Source organism: Cucumis sativus, chromosome 1 (genome assembly GCF_000004075.3).
Source record: "Cucumis sativus cultivar 9930 chromosome 1, Cucumber_9930_V3, whole genome shotgun sequence".
Taxonomy (NCBI): domain Eukaryota; kingdom Viridiplantae; phylum Streptophyta; class Magnoliopsida; order Cucurbitales; family Cucurbitaceae; genus Cucumis; species Cucumis sativus.
This window is the reverse complement of record NC_026655.2, coordinates 18,376,434-18,404,006: the sequence shown is the minus strand read 5'-3', so window position 1 is coordinate 18,404,006 and position 27,573 is coordinate 18,376,434. Positions and strand designations below refer to the sequence as shown.

Genomic DNA, 27,573 nt, shown 5'->3' with positions numbered 1-27,573 from the left:
ATAATCAAACTAAAAAAATAAACTATTTACAACCATTAAAAAAACAAAATTTTATTGGGTAAATATTTGGTTAATTTTGTTGATTTTAATTTTTTTAAAAAATATTTATATGATTATTATTTTATAAAATAGTATAATTTAAGATATTACATAATAGAGAGAATTATCAAAAATAGCAAATTTCACACAAATATTTACAACATATAATATTTTAAAATTCTATTAATAATAGTCAATAACATAAACCTAAAATTCAATGAAAACATAGAAGTATTGTTTTCAAAATATAGACCGTTTAAATCACATAATTCAAATATAATTTTCAGCAAACAAATTTAATTATTTGTCAAAACACATATCAGTTAAACTCGGTAAATCTAAAAAATATAAAATAAAATACAGTCTGCTAGAAATATAATTAATAATTAATAATTATTTGGCTTTTACATTTTCCATTACTAAATCAAATTATGCATTAATGGAATTTTTCCTCAAAATCCACCCTTCTCAATTTCAAATTCACCAATTTCTTCCCCCACGGGGCATACTTTTTCTCTTTCTTTCAATTTGATCCACCCCTCAATTTTGTTTGTCTTCATTAAATAATTTAGATAGAAATAAAGTTTATTTTAAATTCTTTTACGAAATTTTTAAAAAATTATTTTTAGGTCATGTTTGTTTACCTAATTTTTAAAGCATATAAAATTTTTGAATTCGATAGTAAATATTAAATATTAATATAGGATTAAAATAACATATCTTCTTTAATCATTACAACTAAGTCGTATTAACTTCGTGACATCTTTCTACGTTTGAAATTGAAGTTCCACATGAATTTTCTCTAGTGTTGTTAACCATTAATTTCAAAGCTACGACCATAAAACAATATTTTGTAAATGAAATTTCTACGCTATTGTAAACAATTATTTATTTAAACCATAATAAAGCAATTAAAATTCTTTTGTTTATTTTTATTTACATTTTATCGAATTTTGAAATAGGGAAAAAGACACAAAAATACATTAAACAACTATGAATTTAAATTTCACACAAATTTAATCCACTTGTAACACTTAGGTTGGATGAGGTGGATCTAACCGTGGTGTAATAACTCCAATAACATTAAATAGCCACTTATTGCTAGCACTATTTCAAAACTCTCAATTTGTTATTCATCATTTTTTTTTAATTTTCAGATATTATGTTTACTATTCTTTCTTATCAAACTAAAATAGTCTAAACATCAAATACATATTATTATAACCAAACTAAAATAATCTACCATCAAACATGAACTATTATAATCAAACTATAATAACTCACTTCTTGTCTCAAACGTTTAGAAGATATTATAACTCAAAAAATTGACATGATTGGTGATGAATGTTGGTTCACATACCAAATGTGCTCATGAACGAGTATTTTTCACCTTTTATATATATGGTTTATTTTTAGATAGGATGGATACTACAAATACTAATTGATATTGAAAATTTATTTAAGGAAATTGAAGTGCGACGTTGTTCGTTCTTCAGACTATTTGGATGCTTATTTTGATTCTAATTGGAATATGTTTGCCAAATTCCAAGTTGTTATTCGTCTTTCTTAAACAATCTTTTTAAACTATTCTTCATTTTGCTTTGGTTAGAATAGCAAGAAGAATGGATCTCTTAGTTTAATTTTGAATCTAGGATGTTATTAGCTTATAAAGACCAAAGATATGTATTGTTAACACCAAACACCAAAATGACTTTAACAAATAAAAAGTGAAAAGAAAATTGTATCCCATGACAAAATAAAAGAAAAATCGGAAAAAGCATCTCATTACACATTTTTTTTACATGCTAAATATAATAAATATGAAAAGTAATTAGATATTTCAAACAACTAGTAGAGAACTATCGACTTTTAAATTTTAAACTTTGCAATTTAGAAAATTTAGTGACATATGAATTATATTATCATAATTTTTCTTGTTATTTTTGCAAACGTCCCCAAATAAAATGTACTTTTGGTCTATGAGTCGTTGAAGTTCCAAAATCTAAATATTTTGGTCTTTATGTTTGCTAAATACTTCTAAGTGATCCATAAGTTAACTTTAATTTAGTGAACTGTTAAATGCTGACGTGGACGTTAGTTATATTTGATGATGTGTAAATTATATTGAATTAGTTGAACAAAAATTTAAAAGCTTTAAAATATACCTATAATTTTAAATTTTTTTGTGTTTTTTATATAACTTGTTGGTAAAAAGGAAAATACACTTTTTAAAACCGTAATCTTGTGATACTCGTGCAATCTTGCCTGCGTTCTATTGTTTATTTTGTTATATAAACATGTAATCCTTGGCTGAGAATGACTTGAAGAGATTATCCCACGATTCATCACAAAATTTCAATTTAAGTGTGTGTTTTTTTATATGTATGTTCATGAAAACACATCTATTGGATATGAATTTTTTTCCCTAATAAAAGATATAATTTGAAAATAATAGAAATATCTGTTAATGTTTAATTTTGAGAATGAATCTCCTAATTAATCTAATAAAAGATTCAAATTTTAAACTTCAAAAATACTACCAATATTTTTTTTCAAATATATTTACTAATAAATAATAACAACCATACATACATTTTCGTACGAAAAACAAAAACTATATCAGAACAGTTGAATGATTTCTACCATACAAAACTAAAAAAATGGAGGAAAATAAAAACAGAAGGGTTTAGTTATGATGGGAAGAGAAGTGTTTGATTTGGGACGGATGTGCCAAGAGAGGATTCCTTATAGAGTGAAAAAGTGCCATCGCTTTTTTGTTGGAGTTTTACTTGGATTGGAGTGCAAAAAGGGTAGGTAAAATTTTCCGAGCCATCCAAGCTTTTAATAGAGTGGGAATAGGGATAAAGGCACCAAATTCAATACAAGAGTACAAGTGGAAGTGTCACACCATAAATACTATAAGAAATTGTGTTAAATTATATATTTAATGACCAAGTCATAACAATCACTAAAGTAACATCAAACAAAGCACATTGACACAATATACACACACCGTGACCGTGACAACTTAACCATCTTCTTTATTTTGTTTTATTAGAAAGATCCCAAGCAAAGAAACTGCGAAATCTGACCCCTAAAATTTTATTAAATTATGTGATCAATCAAAAGTCTTTCTAAAACAGGTAGTAATTTGTTCAAAAGAGAACACCATATATATCATTAATTAATCACCAAAATGGCCATTGCCATCATGCACTATAGGTTTAAAAAATGGAAAAATCCATCCCCAATCTTATTTGCTTTTAGAATACGCCTAGTGTTGTTATTTTATGTGATTAAGTCACAAAAGTAGTTGTGGGGGGCATTAGATTATTAATTACAAGATGTAATATGATTTGAAAATAATTCCAACCCGGATTACAAACTACATATATGATTCCCCAAATTAAAATAAAGACAATTCTATAGTTGGTTAAAAATTGTAAACTTGATAGGAATAATTTAATGGTGTGAAGAAAAATTACTAACGAAATGATGATGAAGCATCATTAGACACACATCAACGACAAAGAAGAAAATTTTAATTTGTTCTTTCTTGTTTTGTCATTGTTCATCAATACAATGACATGTGAAGTGGGGTTTGCTAAATAGTTTGTCGGTGTGTTGTCTAGGAAATTTTCTATTATTCTTGTTTAATAAATGAAATAGGTGATATTTGGTTCAGTTTTCTCCGTTTTAGTGTTAATCAATAATTAAATCAAATTTATCGATTTTACGATAAAAAAGATTTATGCTAATTTTCTTTTTGTCATGGGTTTGGTTTAATTTAGTTTGATTTTTCAATCTTCCTATTAGTTAAAAATTTGATATTGTTTTTAACACTTTTCTAAATTAAAAATATAAAAGGCTACATAATAATTTTATTTTCTGATTTGGTGGGTGATTTAAATAATTTTCTCTCATGGATGATGGGAACAGTCACCTGCATGCCTTCACCAATAAGTAAAGCAAAATGTAGCTTTTGGCCTTTTAGAATAGTTAATTACAACGAATTTACTCAAAAGCTGTGTTTAGAAAATGAGAATTGTCTAAATATAATAATAATAATAATAATAATAATAATAATAATAATAATAATAATAATAATAATAATAATAATAATAATAATAATAATAATCATAATAATAATATTTAAAAAGAATAATTTTACCCAAATAGTTTTGAAAACACCTCTTCTTCCAGTTTTTTTTTTTTTTTTTTTTTTTTTTAAAACACCCCTTTTTCTTTCAATTTTTTTTTAAAAAACACCCCCTTTGTCCAAATAACCCCCGTAAGATGCTATACATAATTTTCCATGAAATTGCATATACATGTAGTAGTAATTTGTCACCTTGTGCCAACAATGGAAGTAAAAAATCCCATCTTATTCAAGGGAAAACCCATGGAATCTTCGTTGTCATCACAACACAACAAATTATGTATTTATTTAAAAAATAAAAGACCCAATATATTTGTGGAAGTCAAGAATGAGGTAATTGCAGACGTTGGATGGATAGTGAAAAAGGGTATGAGTTTTCCACTAGGTTTCTTTATCTTTTCCAAATTCCGAATATACCGTTACAAGAAAATTCCCAAAAATTCAGTACTGTTTACATCTCTATAAATAAAAAGGTAAAGAGAGGCCTAAAGACACTTACGATAGATGATGAAGATGAGAAAAGTTTCATTGTTATTAGTAATGTTTTTGTTGATGTTTGGTTTTTTGTTGATTTGGGGAAAAAAAATTGAAGGCCATCGAGAAGAGGAAGAACTAAATAATGAAAATAAGACAAGAAGTAGAAAAGTGAATTTGATACATGTAGGTGCAGTTGTTGATGAAGTGAGTCCATCCATTGGTGTTGCTGCACAAAAATGCATCTATATGGCACTCACCGATTTTTATGCATTTCATTCAAATTATCGTAATAAGTTGGTTCTACATTTTAGAGATTCACAAGACATGGTTGCTGCAACCTCTGCCGGTGAGCTCAAACAAAAACTATATATATATATATATATCCTTCTTTTAACCCTTCATTATTTATTTTTTGTTTAGTCATACTACGTGTGTGTCTGATCATGCCCACAAACTATAACATGCAACATGCATATATATGATTTTACTTTAATAATTTATGTCAAGAAAACCGATTGAGAGTTGGTTGTCATCCTTTTCAAATACACCAATTGAATTTTTAACAACTTTTCAAATAGATATATGTTTTGAAGTTTCGTGCACTTTACATTACTGTAACGTTGTGTGTATATATGTGGAGTGAGATATCGTTGTTTTCTCTCCCTCTTTAGGTTTGTGGTCTTTTCATTTCGGACTTTTTTCTTAGTTACTTTTGTTCTCAGTTCTTTTTATTAGTAGGGAGCTAGCAAATAGCAAGAGTTAAAAAATAAGGATTGAAAGCAAAATGCATGGTAGTAGAACAACAAGTCGTTTAAGGATACTTGTATAACATAGACGTTGTTTCATAATTTTCACCAATCATTGCTCAAGAAAAGATGTCAAAAAGTTGTAAGTATATTCGACGAGTGAATTCAAAATATTAATAAATATAACAAAATATTTTAAAAAATTATATATGTATGAAATAATTTAAATTTAAAATTGACTCTCGTAATCTTTTGATAGATTATGTTCTATTTATAATTTTTTTTAAATATTGCTACGCTCTTAATTAGAATTCCTAACAATGCTATCTTTGTCTATGACTTGAATGGTTTGGATGATAACAATTATATACAACATACTCTCATTGTCCAACTAAAATTTGTAAGTTTTTTTTTCTTAAATATTTTAAAAGGAAAAAAATGAAATGATTTTATCAAGCATTTCAAGAGTCTTATATATGGATTTTTTTTAAAAATAATGTGTTCTTAAAAACTAACCACAAAATTAGGGTGATTGTGAAATAAATTGCAAAAGTAGGTGACTGAAGTCGTGTACCCGGTACACAACTTCAATAAACTTCAATGGTGTCGTAGACCAGGCCTACGATATCTGACTGGAGTCGTGGACTCGACCCATGTTTTCTGACTGGAGTCGGTACACGACTCCTATATAACTGGTACATTTTGCCGCGTAGGGGTCGAAGTCGTGTATCAGGTACACGACTTTCGTACGATCAGTCAACAGTCAACAGTACGATCAACCATAGTGTTCACGCGTGAACGTAGGGTTCACAGGTTCACAAGTGTTTAAAAACCCTAATTTTCCTTCCTTCTGCCTTCATTGCGTGTTTTAAATTCTTATTTTCTCTTCCTCTTCCTCTTTCGTCATCCCTCCTTCCAATTTCTTATTTCCTCTTCCTCTCTTCTATCTTTCCTCTTCTTATTTCGTTCTCCCTTCCAATTTCAAATTTTCTCTTCCTCTCTTCACCTTTCCTTTTCCTCTTTCGTTCTCTCTCCTTCCAATTTCTAATTTCCTCTTCCTCTCTTCATCTTTCCTCTTCCTCTTTTGTTCTTCCTTTTTCTGTTTAATATTTTCGTCGTAAGGTATATTTATTTAAAATTGTAGACCGAGTACACGATTTTGTTGTTAAAAATATTTAATTAATTATTTGATTTTATTATTAGGTTGATAAAATAATTTAATTTTTGTTGCAGGCTTCTTAAATCATATTTGACTAAATAAAAAACCAAGAGTAAACCCTATTTTTGTAAATATTTATAGAAAACACATTATTTTTTAAAATAACCCTAATAACCCTAATAATTCTAATCATAATAATAATGATAATAATAATAATAATAATAATACTTAATTTTTTTAGGAAGTCGTGTACTCGGTGCACGACTTCGGTCATCACCACGTGGACTCCACGTGGGTCAAACTGGTCCATACGTGGAGCAAACTGGTCAAATGTATTGACGTGTACAGTAAAGAAGTCGTGTATGAGCTATATGACTTCGTCAAATTTCAACAACTCACCTATTTTTTACAATAGTTTTCCAAACCACTTTATTCTTATAATTTCTTATTAAACAACCCTATTTTTATAAATATTTATAGAAAATTATCCCCAATCATGTTTTCCATAATTATTGTTAAAAGCAATAAATGATTGTTTTAGACTAGAATTATTAAGATTTTAAAATGAAAATACATCCTCGTAGTTCGTATTAATTTCAATTAATTTCTGCCATAATGATTATTAAACATGTAACTATTTCACTTAAAACAATTAAAACAGCACTATAACTTTTAAATGAAATATACTTTTCTAGCATGAAAAAAATGCAAACTAAATCTTTCTATTACAATCAAGAAAAGAAAAAGTGGTTTAATCAAGAAATCAACCACAAAGCTAATTTGTATATTCTAAAGCTTTGTAACTTTACACAGTAACATTACGATAATGCTTTCCTAATACTTAGTTTGGAAGTTACCAAGGAAAAGGGAAATCAAATTAAAAGAATAGTATTTTGGCCAAACAAGTTTTCATTCAAAAATAGCATGGTTCATTTTTATTTCTTTTTTCTTATAACAGGAGGGTGTTTAAACTAAACTTCTATAATATGTGGTTGTCAAGAAAACCTATAATTTAAAAATGTATTTCAAATGAGTTTTTTAAGTATTTCAATAAATGTTTGTAAGTGAAAAAAAATGTGTATTACAAAGTCAATTCAAACAAACTATATAACATATTTTAAAATGTAGGTTTAAAACTTGAAATTAGAGAGGGAAGAAAAACTTTAAAGTTATGACTACTGTAAACTTTATAGATTTGTTGATAATATATGTACACATGGATGTTTGCAGTGGTGGATTTAGTGAAGAACGAGAAAGTACATGCGATAATAGGGCCAGAGAGTTCCGGCGAGGCAACGTTTATGATAAAGCTAGGCGAAAAAGCCCACGTCCCCATCGTTTCATTTTCAGCTACAAGTCTCTCTATTTCTCCATCGCACAGCCCCTTCTTCGTTCGAACTGCTCAAAACGATTCTTCTCAAGTCCAAGCCATCACCACCATCGTCCAAGGATTCGGTTGGCACGACCTCGTTCTCATCTATGAAGACACGGAATACGGCAGAGGCCTCATCCCTTTCCTCACCGATGCACTTCAAGAATCAAACATTCGTGTCTCTTTCAAATATGCCATACCCACCTCCATGGATCCTTACGAAATCTCCCAACACCTCCATAAGATGAAGAAAAGACAGACAAGAGTTTTCTTGGTGCATGTCACTTCTCCATTTGGGTCTGCTCTGTTTCCGCTTGTGGAAAAAGCTGGAATGATGACTGAAGGTTATGCTTGGCTTCTCACCAATACCCTCTCTAATTGTCTTGACGCTATGGATCCTTCGGTTATCAAATCAATGGAGGGTGTTTTGGGGATACGTCCGCATTTTCCTGCTTCAGAAGCTTTGGAGAATTTCAAAAGGAGATGGAAATGGTCGGCGCCTGAGTTAAACATCTATGGCTTGTGGGCTTATGATACTATTTGGGCTTTGGCTATGGCGGCGGAGAGGATTGGGGATGTGAGTAATTTAGGATTTCTTAAGGGTCGGGGTAGTGATGTAGAAGGGAAAACAGATATTGCGAATTTGAGGGTTTCGGAAGTGGGTCCAATGTTGTTGAAGGAGATGTTGAATATCAAATTTAAGGGTTTAAGTGGGGATTTCCATTTGGTGAATGGGCATTTACAGCCATCGGCTTTTGAAATATTCAATATGATTGGAAGAGCAGAGAGATTGATTGGGTATTGGAATCCTGAAGAAGGGATTTGTCAAAACATAGCGAATAAGAAACCTAATGAAAAATACTCAACTTCAGTTAGTAAGTTGAAGAAGATCATATGGCCTGGTGACTCCATAACTGCACCAAGAGGATGGGCTGTGCCTGCTGATGGTGAAAAATTTAGAATAGGCGTTCCAAAGAAACAGGGGTTCAATGAGTTCTTGGATGTAACTAGAAACCCTCAAACTGGGGAGCTTAATTTTACTGGGTTTTGTATAGATGTCTTTAGAGCTGTTGCTGATGCTTTGCCTTTCCCTCTTCCTTATGAATTTGAACTCTTCAAAGATGACGCCGGGGACAACTCTGTTATATATGATGACCTCCTCCACCAACTCGCCGAGAGGGAGAAGGTCAGTGCTCTCCAATTTTATTTTCATCAGAGTTATTGCTTTGTGGCCATGTCCTCCGTTCAGTCCCACAATTTGCGTCCATAGCTTGTCCTCCCTAAATTTTCAAAACTGGAGAGGATATACATTTAGTGTTTTTTTCTTTTATTTTTTTACATATCATGATCAAGATTCGATTCGATTCGAATGTTGATCGTCGTAACCATCATATTTCTTTACAACTGTCAAAATTTCTCAATATTCCGCTCATTTCTTATGAAGAAGCTAAAAATCTAATTACTTGAATAACATGACTCTATCTTCATTGGACAATCAACAATGCTTTGAACAGAGTAATACGATAATTATTCTGATATTATGTTAATTTTTTGGGTACTAGAATAAATTTGATGCGGTCGTAGGAGATATTACTATTGTGGCCAGCCGAGCCAACCTCGTAGATTTCTCATTGCCGTATACTGACTCGGGAGTGACAATGCTCGTCCCAATCAAACACAACATGCATCGTAGTATGTGGGTTTTCTTGAAACCTTTGAGCTTGGATCTATGGCTTACGACCATAGCGGCCTCCATAGCAACAGGAATTGTTCTACTGATCTTAGAGCAGAATGCAAGAAGAGAATCATTGCAACCACTGGAGCTACTCTGTTTAATCCTCTGGTTTCCTTTCTCCTCTTTGGTTCTTCCTGAAAGTAAGCTCATTTTTCCTTTCTTTTATGGTAATTGGATTGAATTTTGGGATCGATCACGTAGAAAAAACAAGAAAACTGAATCATTTCCTTTTCTTTTTTGGTTTAACAGGACAAATAGTGACCAATACACGCTCTAGGTTTGTGCTTGTGGTTTGGTTGTTTCTGGCGTTTGTTCTAATGCAGAGTTACACAGCAAGTTTGTCTTCAATCTTGATGTCAGATCAGCTACAGCCTAAGTATTTTAGCGTGAATGAACTTATATCCAAGGGCTACTATGTTGGATATCAAGAGGGTTCCTTTACAAAATCCATGTTGATAGAACAGTTGAAATTTAACGAATCCAAGCTGAAATCTTATGCAAATGTTGAGGAATTTCATAAGGCATTGTCCAAAGGAAGTCAAAACGGTGGTGTTGCAGCAATCTTCGATGAAATTCCTTACCTTAAGGTTTTCCTTACAAAATATGGCTCCGATTTCATTAGGGCTGGACCTATATATCGAACAGATGGATTTGGGTTTGTAAGTGTTTCTCTTAAACATTATTCTTTAAGTTTTATCAGTTATATATGCATCGGATAAGAAGTTGTTTGTTAATTTCAGGCATTTCCACTAAACTCCCGGTTAGTACCTTATGTTTCAAGAGCAATATTGAATGTGACAGAGGGAGAGAAAATGGTAGCAATTGAAACTAAGTACTTTGGAGCTGGAAATCAAAATCAAGACAGCTCAAACTCATCCTCAGATGGTCCATGTTTAGAGGTGTCGAGCTTTGGGGGCCTTTTTATAATCACTGGGATAGCATTCCTGCTGGCTTTGATTGACTCACAAACCTTCATCTGGCGAAAGCCCGCCTCAGTGGCAAAGACATATTATAGGAAATATGTGTCGTTTAAGGAGGATTCACATTCTGATGTGAAGGACGAGGAAATGGACGACATATCAAAATCGTCTGAGGTTTCAGCTGATGTAGATCATGGCTGTCTCGATGGAAGTGCTGGTCCCTCAAAACATGTCACTGAAGACCACTAGCTAAGCTAGATTTGGTCTTTAATTAACACAACTTTAAAGCAACCATTTCGTTGGGACAATATGCAAAGTTGAGAATGGAAGACTAGATCTTGAGGTTGTAAATACAATATATTTTCTCAAAAATGCTTGTCAATTGAGCTATCTACTATCATTTTGGCATAAAGCAACTCTTTTTATATAAAAGTTGTGCAGCCTAATGATCATGGGATCAGTATCGCATTGCATTGACATTCTAAATTAAATATCTCATCAAAGTCTTACCTTCAAAAACAAAATTCTTCCATGGAAGCAAAAACTGAAAAACTGTTCTTTAATTATCAACTCTTATCCGGCAACTTGTTAATCTCAATCTAATATGATCGGTAGACTTCATTTATTTATTAATTTATCCATTTTCACATTGATTGGGACTGTTTAAGATAACAAAAAAAGAAATAGATGAATAGGTCAAGGTCATAAACTCCTGGTGATAGTTGGATAGGAATTTAACTCAATCTGATTCAATGAAATATCATAACCTTAGTCTTCCAATTTAGTATGTTGCCTGTTTAATCCTATCATTTTATAATCAAATACACAACTAGGTTACATATACACGAAAAATCCAATAGTTTATGTGATCGTGAAAGGTGTGATATTTATATATAAACATGTAAATTATAATACAAGATTTCCAGCAAATCTTGGAAAAATTCTAGGTTGTAATGTGAAGCACTCCGTATATACATTGGAATGGGAAATGGGTTTGATTTCTCCTTTGAAGATCAACATCTCTCAGGCTGTGATGGCTTCCTTCAGCAACTTGCTGATGAATCAAAGCAGTTTTGTTGCTTGTTCAAAAAATGGGTTCAGAAAATCCATTCTTCACGTCCTTCATAAACGGCAAGGCCAAGGTATTATGATAAAATCTGCCGCCCTGCCACTGAACTTCTTCCCTTGTTAGCATCTGGAATTATAGGTGTTACTTCCAATCCTAAGGTAGTCAAAATCCCTCTCTGTTTTCTAATCTTTCACTCTCATTGCTTGAACCTTATGATTCCCAATGACAGATATTTGAGCGATCGATATTGTCATCCAAAGCTTACGACGAGCAGTTCAGGTATAGTCACCTTTCCTTATCTCAATACATTGATGTATGGAAGCAAAGAGTTGCTGAGAGTTTTGTTGTACAAATTTGTTTTGTTTGTTTTGATCTGAATTCCATGGATAGAGATCTAACGAAAGAAGGAAAAGACGTTGAATGTGCATACTGGGAACTTGTAACAAAAGACATAAGGGACACGAGTGTGATCTTAAAACCAATCTACAAGGAAACAACTGGTTTAGATGGCTATGTCTCCGTACAAGTTTCACCATGGTTGGCTGATAACACAAAGAAGATAGTTAAGGCAGCTAAATGGCTTCACAAAAAGCTTGGTCGTCCAAATGTGTATACAAAAATCCCCGCAACTGCTGAATCTATACCTGCAATAAAGCAGGTCATTTCCCAAGGAATAAGCGTAAATGCAACTGTAAATATATCCATTTGTTCACTGAAAAAGAGTAATGACATATTACATTTGGTTTGGTTGGGGGCTTTGTCGAAAACCTCGTGAACGTGGACATTGTGATTTGAACAGCTGATATTTTGTATATCCACATACGAAAAGGTAATCGAAGCTTACTTAAATGGCCTGGAATCCTCTGGGTTAAGTGATCTCTCAGCCATTTCCAGTGCTGCTGCTTTCTACATAAGCAGGGTGGACGCTGTTGATGCAGAGCTGGAAAAAAATAGCAACCCATCAAGCCCTTGAGCTCAAAGGAAAGGTAATTTCCACAAAGTAAAACTAGCTAATACCGAATCATTTAAGGGTCCTTCAAGTGGTTGATTATGCAGGCAGCAAGAGCTCAAGCAGCTATTGCATATAAGATATTTAGAGAGAAGTTCTCTGGCCCAAGATGGGAGGCATTGGCAAAGAGAGGAGCCAAGAAGCAGAGATTGATGTGGGCATCAACTAATGTAAAAAATCCAGCCTACCCAGATACTTGTTATGTTGATCTTCTCATTGGACCAGAAACAGTGGGTTAAATCTTTTCACTTTGTGTGGATCATTTTGATTATTAGAATAGAGTAAGTAAGATTGTTTTTTCTTTCAGATATCAACCATACCAGAAGAAGCTCTAGCGGCATTCATGGACCATGGCATTGTTTGAAGAACTTTGGATTCAAATATGGAGGAGGCTGAGAGTGTTTATAAGTGAATTGAGAAATTGGGGATCAATTGGAAGAGCATTGGATGGCAGGTTGAGAACCAAGTGTTGGATTTGTTCAAGAAAAGTTATGATACTGTTCTTTACAGCCTGCAGCACAAGGCACTCATTTATTAGATGCCCCCATTGTGCAGTGTGCACGATGTTCTATGGAAAATGTAAGAATGAAGAAGTAAGAACTTGAATTTAGGATTATATGAAGTTAAAATGGAGTTGTTCTTTTTCTTTATTTTAATTTCCTAAGAATTTTTAAGCTTAGGATGTGAGATTTTGCACATTAATCTCAATGATGAGTTGGTCTTTATTATTTTAGCCCATGTTTAATTTAATATTCAAATTATTTTTTACTAATACAATATAAAAAATAGTAAAATAAGTTATCAAAAGTTTATATCATTTAATACAAATAAGCTTTGGCGTACTTCTTAATACAATAACAAAATTGTATTTATCCTTCAAATGTTGTCCAAGTTTGATTGACATTGCATCCTCACGCTCGAGCCAATTGTCTTAGACGATCAACTCACATCTAATTCAAAATTCTCAATCTACAACTTTTTCTTGCAAACTTTGTGTTTTATCAATGATCGTTAGATCATTGCTAAAGTCATTAAAAAGATCATCTTGACAATTATTCCATCTAAAATACTTGTGAATTGTGAAACATGCTAGCTATAGGCATACATTTTTGTGTGTTAGATTGGGTAACGAGGCATTTGTCTAAGAATAGGAAATCAAGCCTTCAACAATGCCAAAACAACGTTCAATGACATTTCATAATGAATAATGTCGTAAGCTAAACAATTCTTCTCTACCTCGTAGGGAATGTGTCATTTGTCTAAAATTTGGTAAATAATATCTTTGAGTGCAAAATGGTGACATCTATTGTCAGGATGACTATACCAGTAATAAGAGCCCAACACATCAAAATAAATTTAAAGAGAACCTTAACTCAAATTTAGTTGGAATTTTAAAAATACAAGTGTGTTGGAAAATCAATTACATAAATTATTTTTCACAAGTGTGTTGGAAAATCAATTACATAAATTATTTTTCTATGTCTAAGCATGGTTAAAACATACAGAGATGAGAGAACATGAAAGAGCACTTAGCTTACTCTCGTTTACGACTCTGATTATGCTAAAACTCTAAATTGGGGTACCACCATTTGGAGACATTCTCATTCTATGAACTCTAAATTGGGTATCACCACATGGAAACCTTCCTATTATCTGAGTTGGAAACCAAAATTGAAATGGAAAAAATGCAAAAAAGGAATGGAGTGAATTCTCAAAGTACTAGAGACTTTTTATTGGGAGAAACCGTACTCTCCACTAAGGAATCTTTACCTCCCTCATCTTCAGAGTTAGAGAGAATCTAAGATACGACAGAAAATACCACGTTCCCTAAATAACATCTTTACTTAATGGAATTATTGATTTAATTTCATTAAAATAATTAATTAACCTAAATTAAATGGTTTTTTTAAATATAACAAATTGGAAAAATATTTACAATGTATAGAACAATTCAAAAATGGAAAAAAGACTCACAATTGAAAAATATAAAAAATAACTTATTCTAACACGAGGTTAATTTGTCACTCGCACGCGTAATATATTTGGTATGCAATCTTGTACAATATCATTTAGATTTAATACATTATAGTTTAGATTTGACTATACAATCATTTAGATTTGGGTAGATTTGGCTACCCAAATCTAAACGATCTTGTACTAATATTCCAATAATTTTTTGATTCTTTGATACCGTTTAAATTTGGTTACACGATCATTTAGATTTGACTACCCAAATCTAAGAGATCGAGTATCAAATATCCAACAATTTTTATTCAAGATTCTTTGGTACACAAAATCTAAACGATTGCATACTAATATCCCAGATCGTGTACCAAGATCTTTTATATTTGGTACACGATCTTGAGTCTAATAACAGTTTGACAAAAAAAAAAAAAAACAATACAAGATTGATTGATTGAAAACAAAGACCATGGTTTCAAAAAAAAAAAAATCCATAAGAAAATTAGAAGAAATATGATGGAATGAAAAAAAAAACAGGTAGAATAAGAGAAAAAGAAGATGGAAAGGTGGGTCAGACCTAGAATAATTTTAAAAAATGCCCGATTTCATGGGTTCTTTTATTTTGTTACACAGCCATACATATTTTTGATGTTTTGTTATATTTATGAAAATTAACCTTAAATTAAATTAAATAATGAATCAAATCATATTTAATTAAAAATTCATTTAAATCATATTTAAATGAATATCTTTCACATAACTTATAGTTTTAATTTAACTAAATAAAATAAAATAAAACTATTAATTAATTTCATATTTAATTTAATTCAAATTTGAATCATATTAGAATATAATTTTTTTCTCATATATAGTTTTTAATGGGTATCATATACACATTAAATTTTAACCTATATGATACACATTAAGTTTTAACATATAGTTTTAATATGAATCTAATTCACATTAAATTAATATTTGAACTCATTCGAAAATTTTATTATCTCATAAATTAATTATGAATCATATCCAAATTAAATTTATACAATAAAGTTTAATTAAAATATAAATTTTATATAATAATGTATCATCATACATTATATTCATTCCCAAAATAAATTTGAACATTTCAAATTACAATCAATATAAATAAATCTTATTATCCTTTACGAGTTAAGAAGGGGACCTAATGGACCTATAGATAAAAAACTACAACGACATGAGATTAATTGCCTAAACTTATTAACCACATTAACTAATATTCGTTAACTGTGTGTACCCGCTACTAAAGACTCACAACTGAACTTTTCTTATCGTATATGTATTTTTATGTCATTGGATATAAACCAATAATAGTACGTTAATCCTTCATAAGTGTTCGTAACATCAGCTAGGTCAAATTATCGTTGCTCCTCTAATGAACATGTTTATGGTCCAACCATTAAATAAGAACCCATGTTGTGCCAAAGAGAGAGGGTCCTTTGTTCAGGTCTAAAAAACACAATTTAAGGGAACACTCATTCAATTACTCTAAAGTCGGGAATGAGTGAATTCCATTTTGTGTGATTATGTTTCTAACTCCCTACTTGGTCCTGTACCCAAAATGATAAGCATATTGAGTTCATAATCTTGTCGCTCTCACTTGTACAAATCAAAGGACGATCCCTCGTGAACATGAGCTCATAATACACTCAGGATTAAGACTAAGTTACCTAGGTCATCCTAATGGAATAGAAACTCAACTAGTTAATAGAGTTTCATCTAGTGGTTTACTATTTCGTGGTTCAGTTTTATGTAAATTCATTGCATAGGATACCCTCACTCGCTTGTCACCTACACGAAAGAGTTTGATCATTGTGTTTGTATCAAATATAAAGTGAGTCATATCTATAGTACTATTACAAGGATATGATGTGATTTAATATATAGATACACCTTATTTACAACATAAATATTTAGTGACATATAGTTCTACATAATTTATAGTTGAATTTCAATATATATCACTACATAGACAGGTGATGTTATCAATATATACATTTATATAAATATAATAACACGTATTTTGTGACACATATATAGTTCAGTTTTTTTCCTTCACGTTTTGTATCATTTTCTTTATATTTTTCTATATTCGATTAGTATTTTATTTGATTTGTTACATACATACTAATGCATATATTCAATAATACAGTAATTGAAGTTGACATCATCTCATTGAATGTAAAACGTTCAGTTGGTCAACAAAAAAATATTAGAATTCATTCTAAAATGAAGTTTTAAATGTGGTTGTCATAAACGAAAGAGATGCAAGCTTTCCTTATTGAACTAATTTTTCTTTCTTATTATTAAACTTTTAGTAGGTTGATTTATACTTTTATTTGAAATATTCATATTTCAGTTTTTAATTTAGTTATTTTATTTCTATATTTTTTCATAAATTTTCATCTACGATACCAATCAAAGTTTTTTAATTTATTATATTTAATATACTATCTTTCATACATAACCACTCTTGTTTCAATCACGAGTTATTATTTATTATGTATAGAACTTTTTTTAAAAAATAATGTAAATTTTGAAACATATGTCAAAAGTAGGTGAATGCAAAACTATTGACAAAAATAGGTGAGTTGAGGTGAAGTTTTGTACCCGTACACAATTTTCATGCAGTGGATCCTACATAGTTTATTTTTTACTTTATATATATATATTACATTGGGCCAACATTTTTTATTTTCTCATTATTTATATACGTGGGTCCCACACACTCTACTTTTTTTCATTAGGTGTGTATATATAAATAATGACGTATATACTAGTACATGATACATATATCTTATGTGATTTGTTACATATATATACTACTTCATATTTTCAATAGTGATAGAACTAAGTCATGCACAGCGGAAAAAGAATCGAATTTCTACCCTAATTGCCACAATTAACATGTAACCATAAACTAATCAAATTAGAGTTTTAAGAAGTATTACCTTTGAAGCTTTCAAAAGGTTTGATGTCTTCTTACCAATTCTACCCGAGACCACCACTAGTACTCAACTGCTATCCTCTAGACAAAGAACCGGGTTGTGGGACCCAATTTTGGTGTAGAAAATAATGGAGATAAAATGAGATTGGAAGTTTTTTTTTTTTTCTTTTGTTGAGATGATGAAAATGATAAAAGAGGCAAAAGTCCTTCAACATTTGAAAACACCTCTATTTATAGCCTAATTGCATGCAAAAATGCATGCAATTCATTTGCCAAATCTCAACACCTAATGTTCCACTAACAATTAGTGGAACTTAGTGGGCTAGGTGTCTATATCTCATATAGCCACATATCCCACTAAGAGTTAGTGGGATTATCCAACAAAATGTTGGATTTTCCCACTAACTTAGTCCAAGGGTAAAATGGTCATTAGATATTTCTAGTCAAAAGTCAAACTTTGACTTTTCTAAGTCAAAAGTCAATATTTTGACTTTTTACCATTTTGTCCGTCTTGACTAATTCCAACCTCCCGAGCATGAATCCGCATTCATTTTTCCAAAATTCAAATCACATTTGAATATAAGGCCGGTCAAAGTTTGACTTTTCAAAGTCAAAAGTCAACATTTTGACTTTTTACTATTTTTGACCAATTCCGAGCTTCTTAGTATGAATCCGCATTCATACTTATAGTATGTAAAACATAAAGCTCTATTTCTAATTAGAAGATCGACGACTATATCACTATATTTGTCGGTTTCCCTTTCTTCTCCCAATTCGAACAATTCGACTTATTTCATCACACTGTTCTAAGTTTAATCCATATGAGCTAGCAGAGGAACCTAATGGACCTATAGATCATGGGCTCCAACGATTCAAGATTAACTAGCTAAACTCTTTTAAACCGAGTTAATCAACATTCGTTAACTAACGGGTCATTCCACTAAAGTCCCGTAGTTGCACTCCCCTCACTATAGATATATTTGTGTCCATTTGATAAAACCATAATCAGTAAGTTAATCCTTCACAGGTTGCTCGTAACCTTGGCTGGGTCAAAATACCGTTTTACCCCCAAGATTACATCTTGCTCCTTAAGTCCCACTAATCCACTATTGAACAATTGGTTTAAGGTTCAACCTATAAACTTAATCCCTCTCGAGCCAATGAGAGGGTGGGGCCCCTTGTTCAAGACTTGGATTCAGTGCTTAAGAGAGCAACCTATCTACTAACCCTAAAGCGGGTAGGAGTGAATTCCATCTTGTACCCTATGTTCCCAGCTATCCACCCGATCTTACCCCTGAAATGGGAGGCTTATTGGGCCAACGCTGATGAGCTGCCCTCACCTATGCAGATCTAAGGATAATCTCGTGTGAACAGGAGTTCATAGTTAACTCAGGATTAAGACTAAGTTACCTAGGTCATCAATAATTGAGATAGTCAGTTTTAAACAGTAAACGGTGTTATAACGTAAAAATGACTAATTCATGGTTCAGTCTTATGTAAACATTTTACATAGGATGCCCCCACTTTCATGTCTCTACATGAACGATTAGGATCACCTCGTTTGTACTACAAAGTGGGCCGCATCCATAGTTTCTCTAAATAAGGCGCCCAACCTTTATTTCATATACTATAGACTATTTAGGCTATATACTCGAACTTGATCCACGTTTATGTTTACACATAAAGTTCAAGTTTATTCAAAAAATAGTCTTGGAACTTGATTTATTGGATTTAAGATTATAATATTTAATTTCTCAATAACAACTTTATTGAGTAGAATATGATTTACAAACTACGAGTTTTAGGACAAAAAATTCCAACAAATAGTACATAAATGATGTCATCTTTGATGTACTCAATATATCATAGTATATTTCAAATACAAAATATAAAATTCTTACTAACCTTAAATGAACAATATATATTATGATATATCCTTATACTGCTTTTTCAAACATAACTTATTATTTATTACATATAAAATAAATATTTGAAATAAAATAAATAAACCAGTTTAACAAATTGATTGCATAACATTTCATTCATAAAATATATAATGTATTGTTTCATAACACTATTCATAAGTCAATTTAACATTCAACCATTTTTTTTCATACAATTTCCTGAATCTTCAATTCTTTCATCAAAGTCCCTACATTACAAACATATTCAGTTGATCTCAACATTACATATTAGTGGTGTTCGCGGTTCGGTTTGAAGCTAAAACCGCATCGAACCGCAAAATGATAAAAAACATCTTCATTGAAACCGAACCGAACCGCTCATCTATGCCAAACCGAATGAAAACCGAACCACATATACATAAATAAAATCAAATCAAAACCGAACGGCTTATACAAAGTTATAAACATAGAAATTTCAAAATTACAGACATAGATGTTTCAAACATTGAAATTTGAAAGTCCAACAACACATAGAAGTTTTAAAATCCACCTACGATGAATAAAAGTCCTACAGTCATACAAACTTCGTCAAGACAATTTGTCATTTACGTTTTGATTATGTCATTCTTCTCCTTTTCGTTCCTCTCATTGATTTTTGCCTCTATACCCGCTTTGAAGTCTAAAAAAGTCTTATTATTAACATATATATATATATATATATATATATATATATATATTTAGTTTTTAAAATAAAGCAATTCAGTTCGGTTTGAGAATCGGTTCTTAACATCTTAAACTGAACTGAACCGAATTTTATGTGGTTTTTTTGAAATAGAAATCGAATCGAACCGAACCATATGCATTCGATTTCGGTTCGATTAGTGATTCGATTCAGTTTTCAACTTCATTTTGAACACCCCTATTACATATACTAGAGAATAACAAATATTTTAATGACATATATTACATATACTCATCATAATTATTTCTCATTCATGTTCTTGTAAACATAAACAACTTTCATATATAATAATATTATTTCAAACATAATGTATTATTTACTACGTAAGATATGAATATTTAAATAAAATAAATAAATAAATTGATATAAGAACATTTCACTAATAAAAGATACATTATATTATTCAATATATACTATAATTATATAAAATATATGAAAAAGAATGCAAAATAAAAAAGGACAATTTAATAAAATCATAAAAAGCAAACTAAGGACAATTTTTATTATTAATATTACTTTAATAGAATTTAATCCATATTTTCATAGAATATTTAATAAATGAAAATCTTAAACGTGTTCACTTTTCTTTTTCTTTTTAATATATTATTAATAATAAAAAGAGTAAATTGGTCATTTTTACTCTATATTTGTATAAAATATTAGTCAATTTATGATATTTTTGAAAATTTTAAAAAATTTATTGCAATTTTGTAACATGGTATACCACTTAGACAAAAATTCAAAGAAAAAAAAAATAATTTCACATTATATAAGATCAAGTCTAAACGGTATAAATTGAACCGCTTGTTAAAACCGAATCAAACCACACCATTTATGTAGAAAACAAAAAATGTTGCTGTCTCAAATAGTCCAAACCGAATTTAAATGGTTCGGTCTATTTTAAAAACTCCTTTTCAAATTGAACGGAACTGAAGTATATATAAGTTTAGTTTGGAGTGATGTTTTTTTTTAAACCCACTCCTAGCAGTCTCTTCATCCCTCTCATCTCGCATCTCCTCATCCTCCTTCGTTTTCCGTCTTCTCTTCTTCCATCTCTTCGATCTCCACCGCCACGCCAGCCAGCCGTCTCCATCTATTTCTATTCAATCTCCTTTGCCTCGCCAGTCACCCCCCGTCGGTCACCATTTACAGTTAAGCCCCGCAAACAAAACATAACTGGAAACTCTAGACACTACCCGATATCAATCCTTCCCAACATTAATCCCAAATCAAACTGGCACAAGGCATGCACATGAAGAAATGGAAAGTTGAAAGATCATAAAACTTCAATCTTACGAACTTGAAGAGGAGAGGGGGAAAACTCCAGCAGGCGTACCAGAGCTGACTACGGAGGGAAGGCGGGAGGTTAGTACCGACTCACGATGCTGGAAGTTTGAAAGATTTACTCAAATTAGGACTGGGTATAGTCTTATTAGAAAAATTATGATGAAGCTCTGTTTTGTTTATATTTTCCTTTTTTTAGCTTTTTTTTTAAAATCTTTTTTTCTTTTTGGAAGTGTTGATCTTTCTGTAATTTTGGGGTTTAGAATTATGATATTGTCAGAGCCATTTCAGAGGGTTAGGAGGTGTTAAAGTGTTAGTTTTGTTGTTAGCCTCCATCACCTGTGTTATATACCGCCATTTCTCCCTCCAATTTTCCTTCCATCACAATTTCAACACCGCTTACCTTTTCATTTTAACAATTGATCGCCGTCTTTCTCCTTACAGTTGGGTTGTTGATTTCTTTGGATTTTCAGCTTTTGGGTTTTCATTTCCTTATTTCTTCTTCAATCACACCTTTAAAACCAATCATCAATAAAAACACAACAAATCTACAGTTTATTTCTAGGTTTTATACAACTCTAGTTTAGTATAATTTTTTTTTTGTCTGACATGGATAAGAAGAGAGTGGCTATTCCTCTCGTTTGCCATGGTCATTCTCGACCGATTGTCGATCTATTTTCTAGCCTTGTTACGCCCGATGGATTCTTCCTCGTCAGTGCCAGCAAGGGTATGATTCAAGATTTAAAACTTTTGCTTTGATTTAAGACTTTAATTTATGTATCGCCAAATTTTCTGGATATTAATTATGATTTTGGATCTTTTTTTTTTTGTCCAGTGTCAGTTCTTTTGACTTTGATTGATAGTTGTCCTAGATGTGGGTATTGCTATTTTAGCTTTTTTGATGGGAGATTTGTTGAATGAATCCCATGTCGTTTGCTCAAAGCTTAATCCGGAGTTTACTTTTATGGGTTGCCTTATAAATATGTTATTCCCATTCAGATTCCAATCCCATGCTTAGAAATGGTGAAAATGGTGATTGGATTGGTACATTTGAAGGTCACAAAGGCGCAGTTTGGAGTTGTTGTCTGGATACCAATGCTTTACGTGCTGCTACTGGTTCTGCTAATTTTTCAGCGTATGTCCTTCTCATTGGTTTTCATGATACGTTTTAAGAACCGACATATTATTGACTTTTCAGTGTCATAACATTGTATGCGGTATATAATTAAATTAGATATCTTCTCTCAGAACTGAGGAGAGGAAATCTTAAATAATGCTTATAGCATTGATTGGGAGTAGCAATTTTTCATAGCTTTTTTAGATTAACCGATCCGTGTAGATCTGGAATTTTTACTTATAATAAATCATCGTATCAAATTCTAATTAATTTGATTCCCATCTTCTGAGTTCTGCTTTTTGGTCTGTGTATTCTTCTATATATACATTTAGCATTTTCAATTTCCTATGTGTTTCCTCGTTATGATTATCAAATATTGCTTGCTTTTATTTGAGTGATGGCACTCAGGCCAACTTTCTTTTTGACACAAGTTGATGAATTATGTTTTATTTCTAGAGGGATTGAAGGAAAGAAAAAAAAAGAATTGAAAAGGGTCCTAGATTTCTAATCCAGTGGAAAGTGCGTATTCTGTTTACTTTTTAAATTTCTTGATTCAGTGGGTTATACACAAAGATGAATTGGGATGTATGGGTACTCAATGATTTTATTTTGACTTTCTTTGAAATGAATCTATGATCATGAAAGATCGTTTTATAGGTCCTTTTTTTAATAGCTAAAAATAATATCAATGAATAAAATCAGTTATTAATTTTATTTTGACTTTCTTGCTATTGCATTTGCACCATGACTTTTTGGCTGAAGTACTCATTGTGGTCTTTTTCCATTCCCCCAAGCATTTGCTTCCTCTAGACTGCACCACCTTCTTACTCCTCACCCTTTTCTTGGGCATATGGTAGAGTTTGTCGTAATTATTTTGTGATTGATTATTCGTAAGCTTTATTTTGATGACAGGATATTGTTTGTTAAATGTTACTCCATTTCCTATAATAATAATAAGTAAATAACACCTTATTTGAAAGGAAAGTTAAATGTTTCTTTCTAGTGATTTTGTGGACAATGAAGATTGAAATCATTCCTGCATATTGTGATTAAACTTACAGGAAAGTATAGGATGCATTAACCTGGAGGTGTAGTGCACTCATTCGAGCAGAAGCATTTTGATTGTGCCTTTGCTTTTTCAGAGGTAATTAAGCATGCTTTTATTAGTGGCATATCTTTATCACTTTCTTGTTACACACACATCCCTGCATAAGATAATATCCTATGAACTAACGTGTTCTTTCTGTTTGTTTTATTAGATTTTCCAATTCTTCAAACACTCACAAAGCTCGCACATGCTTCCTTTATCAATCATTCGAAGAGTCCAGTTTATATCCCGTCATTTTTCTTCAAGCCCCCATTTAGTTCCAGTTCTGCTTCGAATCTCCAAACTAACAAAGAAATCATGCATCGAGTGTCTTCGGAACTGCAAGTCCATGGATCAACTCAAACAAATTCAGAGTCAGATCTTTCGAATTGGTCTTGAAGGAGACAGGGACACAATAAACAAATTGATGGCATTCTGTGCAGACTCATCTCTTGGCAACTTGCGCTATGCAGAGAAGATATTCAATTATGTTCAAGACCCATCTCTGTTTGTTTATAATGTGATGGTTAAAATGTATGCCAAAAGGGGTATTCTCAGAAAAGTCCTTTTGCTCTTTCAACAGTTGAGGGAAGATGGATTGTGGCCTGATGGTTTTACTTACCCATTTGTTCTGAAAGCTATTGGTTGCTTACGGGACGTGAGGCAAGGTGAAAAGGTTCGTGGCTTTATAGTGAAGACAGGAATGGATTTGGATAATTATGTCTATAATTCACTTATAGATATGTATTATGAATTAAGCAATGTTGAGAATGCTAAGAAGTTATTTGATGAAATGACGACTAGAGATTCGGTTTCTTGGAATGTTATGATTTCTGGGTATGTTAGGTGTCGTAGATTTGAGGATGCTATCAATACATTTAGGGAAATGCAGCAAGAGGGCAATGAGAAACCTGATGAAGCTACTGTAGTTAGCACTCTTTCTGCTTGTACAGCACTGAAAAATCTGGAGCTTGGAGATGAAATTCACAACTATGTTAGAAAGGAGCTTGGTTTTACCACTCGAATCGACAATGCCTTATTAGATATGTATGCAAAATGTGGTTGTCTAAATATTGCCCGCAACATATTTGATGAAATGTCTATGAAAAATGTAATTTGTTGGACTAGCATGATCTCTGGCTATATAAACTGTGGTGATTTAAGAGAGGCTAGAGACTTGTTTGACAAAAGTCCAGTTAGAGATGTTGTTTTGTGGACAGCTATGATAAATGGGTATGTGCAGTTCCACCATTTTGATGATGCTGTGGCTCTGTTTCGCGAAATGCAAATTCAAAGGGTAAAACCTGATAAGTTCACAGTGGTCACTCTCCTCACAGGTTGCGCGCAGTTGGGAGCTCTAGAACAAGGGAAATGGATTCATGGATACCTAGATGAAAACAGAATAACAATGGATGTGGTTGTTGGTACTGCACTCATTGAAATGTATTCCAAATGTGGTTGTGTAGATAAATCATTAGAAATTTTCTATGAGTTAGAAGACAAGGACACGGCATCTTGGACCTCAATTATATGCGGTCTTGCAATGAATGGTAAGACGAGTGAAGCACTCCGGCTGTTCTCAGAAATGGAACGTGTGGGGGCTAAACCTGATGATATCACCTTCATTGGAGTTTTAAGTGCCTGTAGTCATGGTGGGCTGGTTGAGGAAGGGCGTAGGTTTTTCAACTCGATGAAAAAGGTTCACCGAATTGAGCCGAAGGTAGAGCATTATGGGTGTGTAATTGACCTTCTTGGTAGAGCTGGGTTATTGGATGAAGCAGAGGAACTCATACAAGAGATTCCGATTGAAAATTGCGAAATTGTGGTTCCTCTGTATGGTGCTTTGCTCAGTGCTTGTAGAATCCACAATAATGTTGACATGGGTGAAAGGCTGGCCAAAAAACTGGAGAACATTGAATCATGTGATTCTAGCATTCACACACTTCTTGCGAATATATATGCTTCTGTCGATAGGTGGGAAGATGCAAAGAAAGTGAGAAGGAAAATGAAAGAACTTGGAGTGAAGAAGATGCCTGGGTGTAGCTTGATCGAAGTTGATGGCATTGTTCACGAGTTTCTTGTCGGGGATCCATCTCATCCAGAAATGATGGAGATATGTTCCATGTTGAATAGAGTGACTGGACAGTTACTAGGATTAAAGGAATCTCAGGTTGAAAGTGTGATGCCACTCTACAAGGACACTCAACACTGCAATTTTGTAGAATCTTAAGTGATTTGCTGTGTAGGAAGAAAGGCGTTTAACAATATCAGAAGTGATGGTCAAATTAGAACACAAACTGGAAATACAATTTCTTGATTTTTTTAGGAAAGTTATTTCAAATGACAAAGCTATTTATGTCTTTCTGGATCATGATAAAATCATACATAGTAGTCTGTCACGATCATGATAAAATCATACATAGTAGTCCATCACGATCCATTACAATTAAATTGCAATATTTTGCTTTTTTCCTCAGATAAATGATGACCACGTGCAAAGTAATAGCTATTAGGTATTAAAGATTTGCAAACTTGATTAAACTTTCCAAGTGTCTAATGGAAATTGAATATTAAAATTGGTGTCCAAGCAAAGGCCTTAAACTTTCTATTGTATATCTAATACATCATTGGAGTTGTAATTTTGTATAATAAATCATTGACCTAGACATTATTTTATAAACTTCATTAACCTATTGACATAAAATGGATAATTGAACGTTTCGTTAGCTACAAAATTCAATTTTTATGTCTCGAATATACAAGTACATCGATATATTTCATCTCACTATAACCATTTACCATTCATGAATTTCTTAATAAGGTAATGACCCTATCAATAGTCTTAGATTATCGAGTTCGTTACAAATAGTATTAGAACAGAACCTCTCTTAGCAAAATGTGATTCGAGGACAAACCAAGCAGAAGTTGATGTAACACGCCTCAAATTTAGGATGTGAGATATGAATAGACTGACATCAAATTTGAGTGAGAAGAATCTTGGGGATATATGAAAGTATGTTTAAGAAAGACTTAAAAAAAACTAAAAATCGTTATTAGTTATATCAACAAGTTGCATTGTGGGTCCAATGTTAATAACTTCATAGTTAAGCATTCTTAATTTGAAGCAATGACCTTCGATGCTAGAAACTGCATGGTTTTTCAAATAAATAACAAGTTGGAGGTGTGAAATCCTTATTAAATAAAAAGAAAAAGGGTGTTATAAGAGAATTTTTGTAGAGAACAAATTCATGATTGGATCCTTAATCCTTCTCTGTGTAGCAAAACCCTTTTGTTACGTGAGAGGAGAGAGATGGAGAAGCAATTACAAATGATTTACAACTCCTCTCCACCATGTTCTCATTTTACTTTTAATTTTAAGTTATATATTAAATTTAATTAACAATTAAAGAATTAATAACTCTAAATATCATATTTAATTTAATTCGAATCATATTAATTCAAATAACATTTCTCTCACATAATCAATAGTTTTTATATGAATCTCATTTATACGTGGAGTATGAATGTTATAAACAAAAATTTTGGTCATCAAGATATAATATAATTCCACTCGGTATAGAATAATCATATATGTATTTGAATAACTCAAAAAAATGAGACAAGATATTGAAAATAACATAAAGACACCGTATTTTACAAACAACATTTAAATTTAGTAAATCTTAACTAAATATGTTATTTTGTTGTTGGACAATATTGCAGCAACCTCCCTATAATAATAAAAAATATATATATGAGGTTGTTATATTTTAAACGATTTATTAATAATAACAATAATTATTACA

The 27,573-nt window shown here is 31.7% G+C and overlaps 2 protein-coding genes and 2 long non-coding RNA genes across 6 annotated transcripts; 3 read left to right on the top strand and 1 right to left on the bottom strand.

Moving 5' to 3' along the window:
• The first annotated feature begins 4,797 nt into the window (after window positions 1–4,797).
• Window positions 4,798–11,126, top strand: LOC101207024 (glutamate receptor 2.8). Its single transcript, XM_004146302.3, has 5 exons — window positions 4,798–5,021; window positions 7,811–9,138; window positions 9,515–9,827; window positions 9,937–10,346; window positions 10,428–11,126. The coding sequence occupies exons 1-5, from the start codon at window positions 4,922–4,924 to the stop codon at window positions 10,854–10,856; spliced, it is 2,580 nt and encodes an 859-aa protein (XP_004146350.1). The 5' UTR covers window positions 4,798–4,921; the 3' UTR covers window positions 10,857–11,126.
• A 347-nt stretch (window positions 11,127–11,473) lies between these two features.
• Window positions 11,474–12,504, bottom strand: LOC116401797. The gene is made up of 2 exons (XR_004214175.1): window positions 12,414–12,504; window positions 11,474–12,320 (listed from the first exon to the last, which is right to left on the bottom strand). It is a non-coding gene; the product is annotated as an uncharacterized LOC116401797 (long non-coding RNA).
• Window positions 12,505–12,799: 295 nt separating this feature from the next.
• On the top strand, window positions 12,800–13,418 carry LOC101206788. Its single transcript, XR_004214176.1, has 2 exons — window positions 12,800–12,915; window positions 12,993–13,418. It is a non-coding gene; the product is annotated as an uncharacterized LOC101206788 (long non-coding RNA).
• A 7,821-nt stretch (window positions 13,419–21,239) lies between these two features.
• LOC101206542 (pentatricopeptide repeat-containing protein At1g31430) lies at window positions 21,240–26,146 on the top strand. Of its 3 annotated transcripts, none has more exons than XM_031880209.1 (4): window positions 21,240–21,644; window positions 22,563–22,698; window positions 23,742–23,824; window positions 23,940–26,146. In XM_031880209.1, the coding sequence occupies exon 4, from the start codon at window positions 23,976–23,978 to the stop codon at window positions 25,995–25,997; it is 2,022 nt and encodes a 673-aa protein (XP_031736069.1). In that variant the 5' UTR covers window positions 21,240–21,644; window positions 22,563–22,698; window positions 23,742–23,824; window positions 23,940–23,975; the 3' UTR covers window positions 25,998–26,146. The 3 variants fall into 3 exon arrangements, with proteins under 3 accessions (XP_031736069.1, XP_031736070.1, XP_031736071.1); XM_031880210.1 differs by having other exon boundaries at window positions 21,240–21,700; XM_031880211.1 differs by lacking the exon at window positions 21,240–21,644 and adding an exon at window positions 21,725–22,290.
• Window positions 26,147–27,573: the final 1,427 nt, after the last annotated feature.

Coding starts and splice junctions, on each gene's coding strand:
- LOC101207024 (XM_004146302.3), top strand. CDS start 4,922: ATGGCACTCACCGATTTTTATGCATTTCATTCAAATTATCGTAATAAG. Junction 9,139..9,514: donor AACTCGCCGAGAGGGAGAAG/GTCAGTGCTCTC, acceptor TTTGGGTACTAG/AATAAATTTGATGCGGTCGT. Junction 10,347..10,427: donor GAACAGATGGATTTGGGTTT/GTAAGTGTTTCT, acceptor TGTTAATTTCAG/GCATTTCCACTAAACTCCCG.
- LOC101206542 (XM_031880209.1), top strand. CDS start 23,976: ATGCTTCCTTTATCAATCATTCGAAGAGTCCAGTTTATATCCCGTCAT.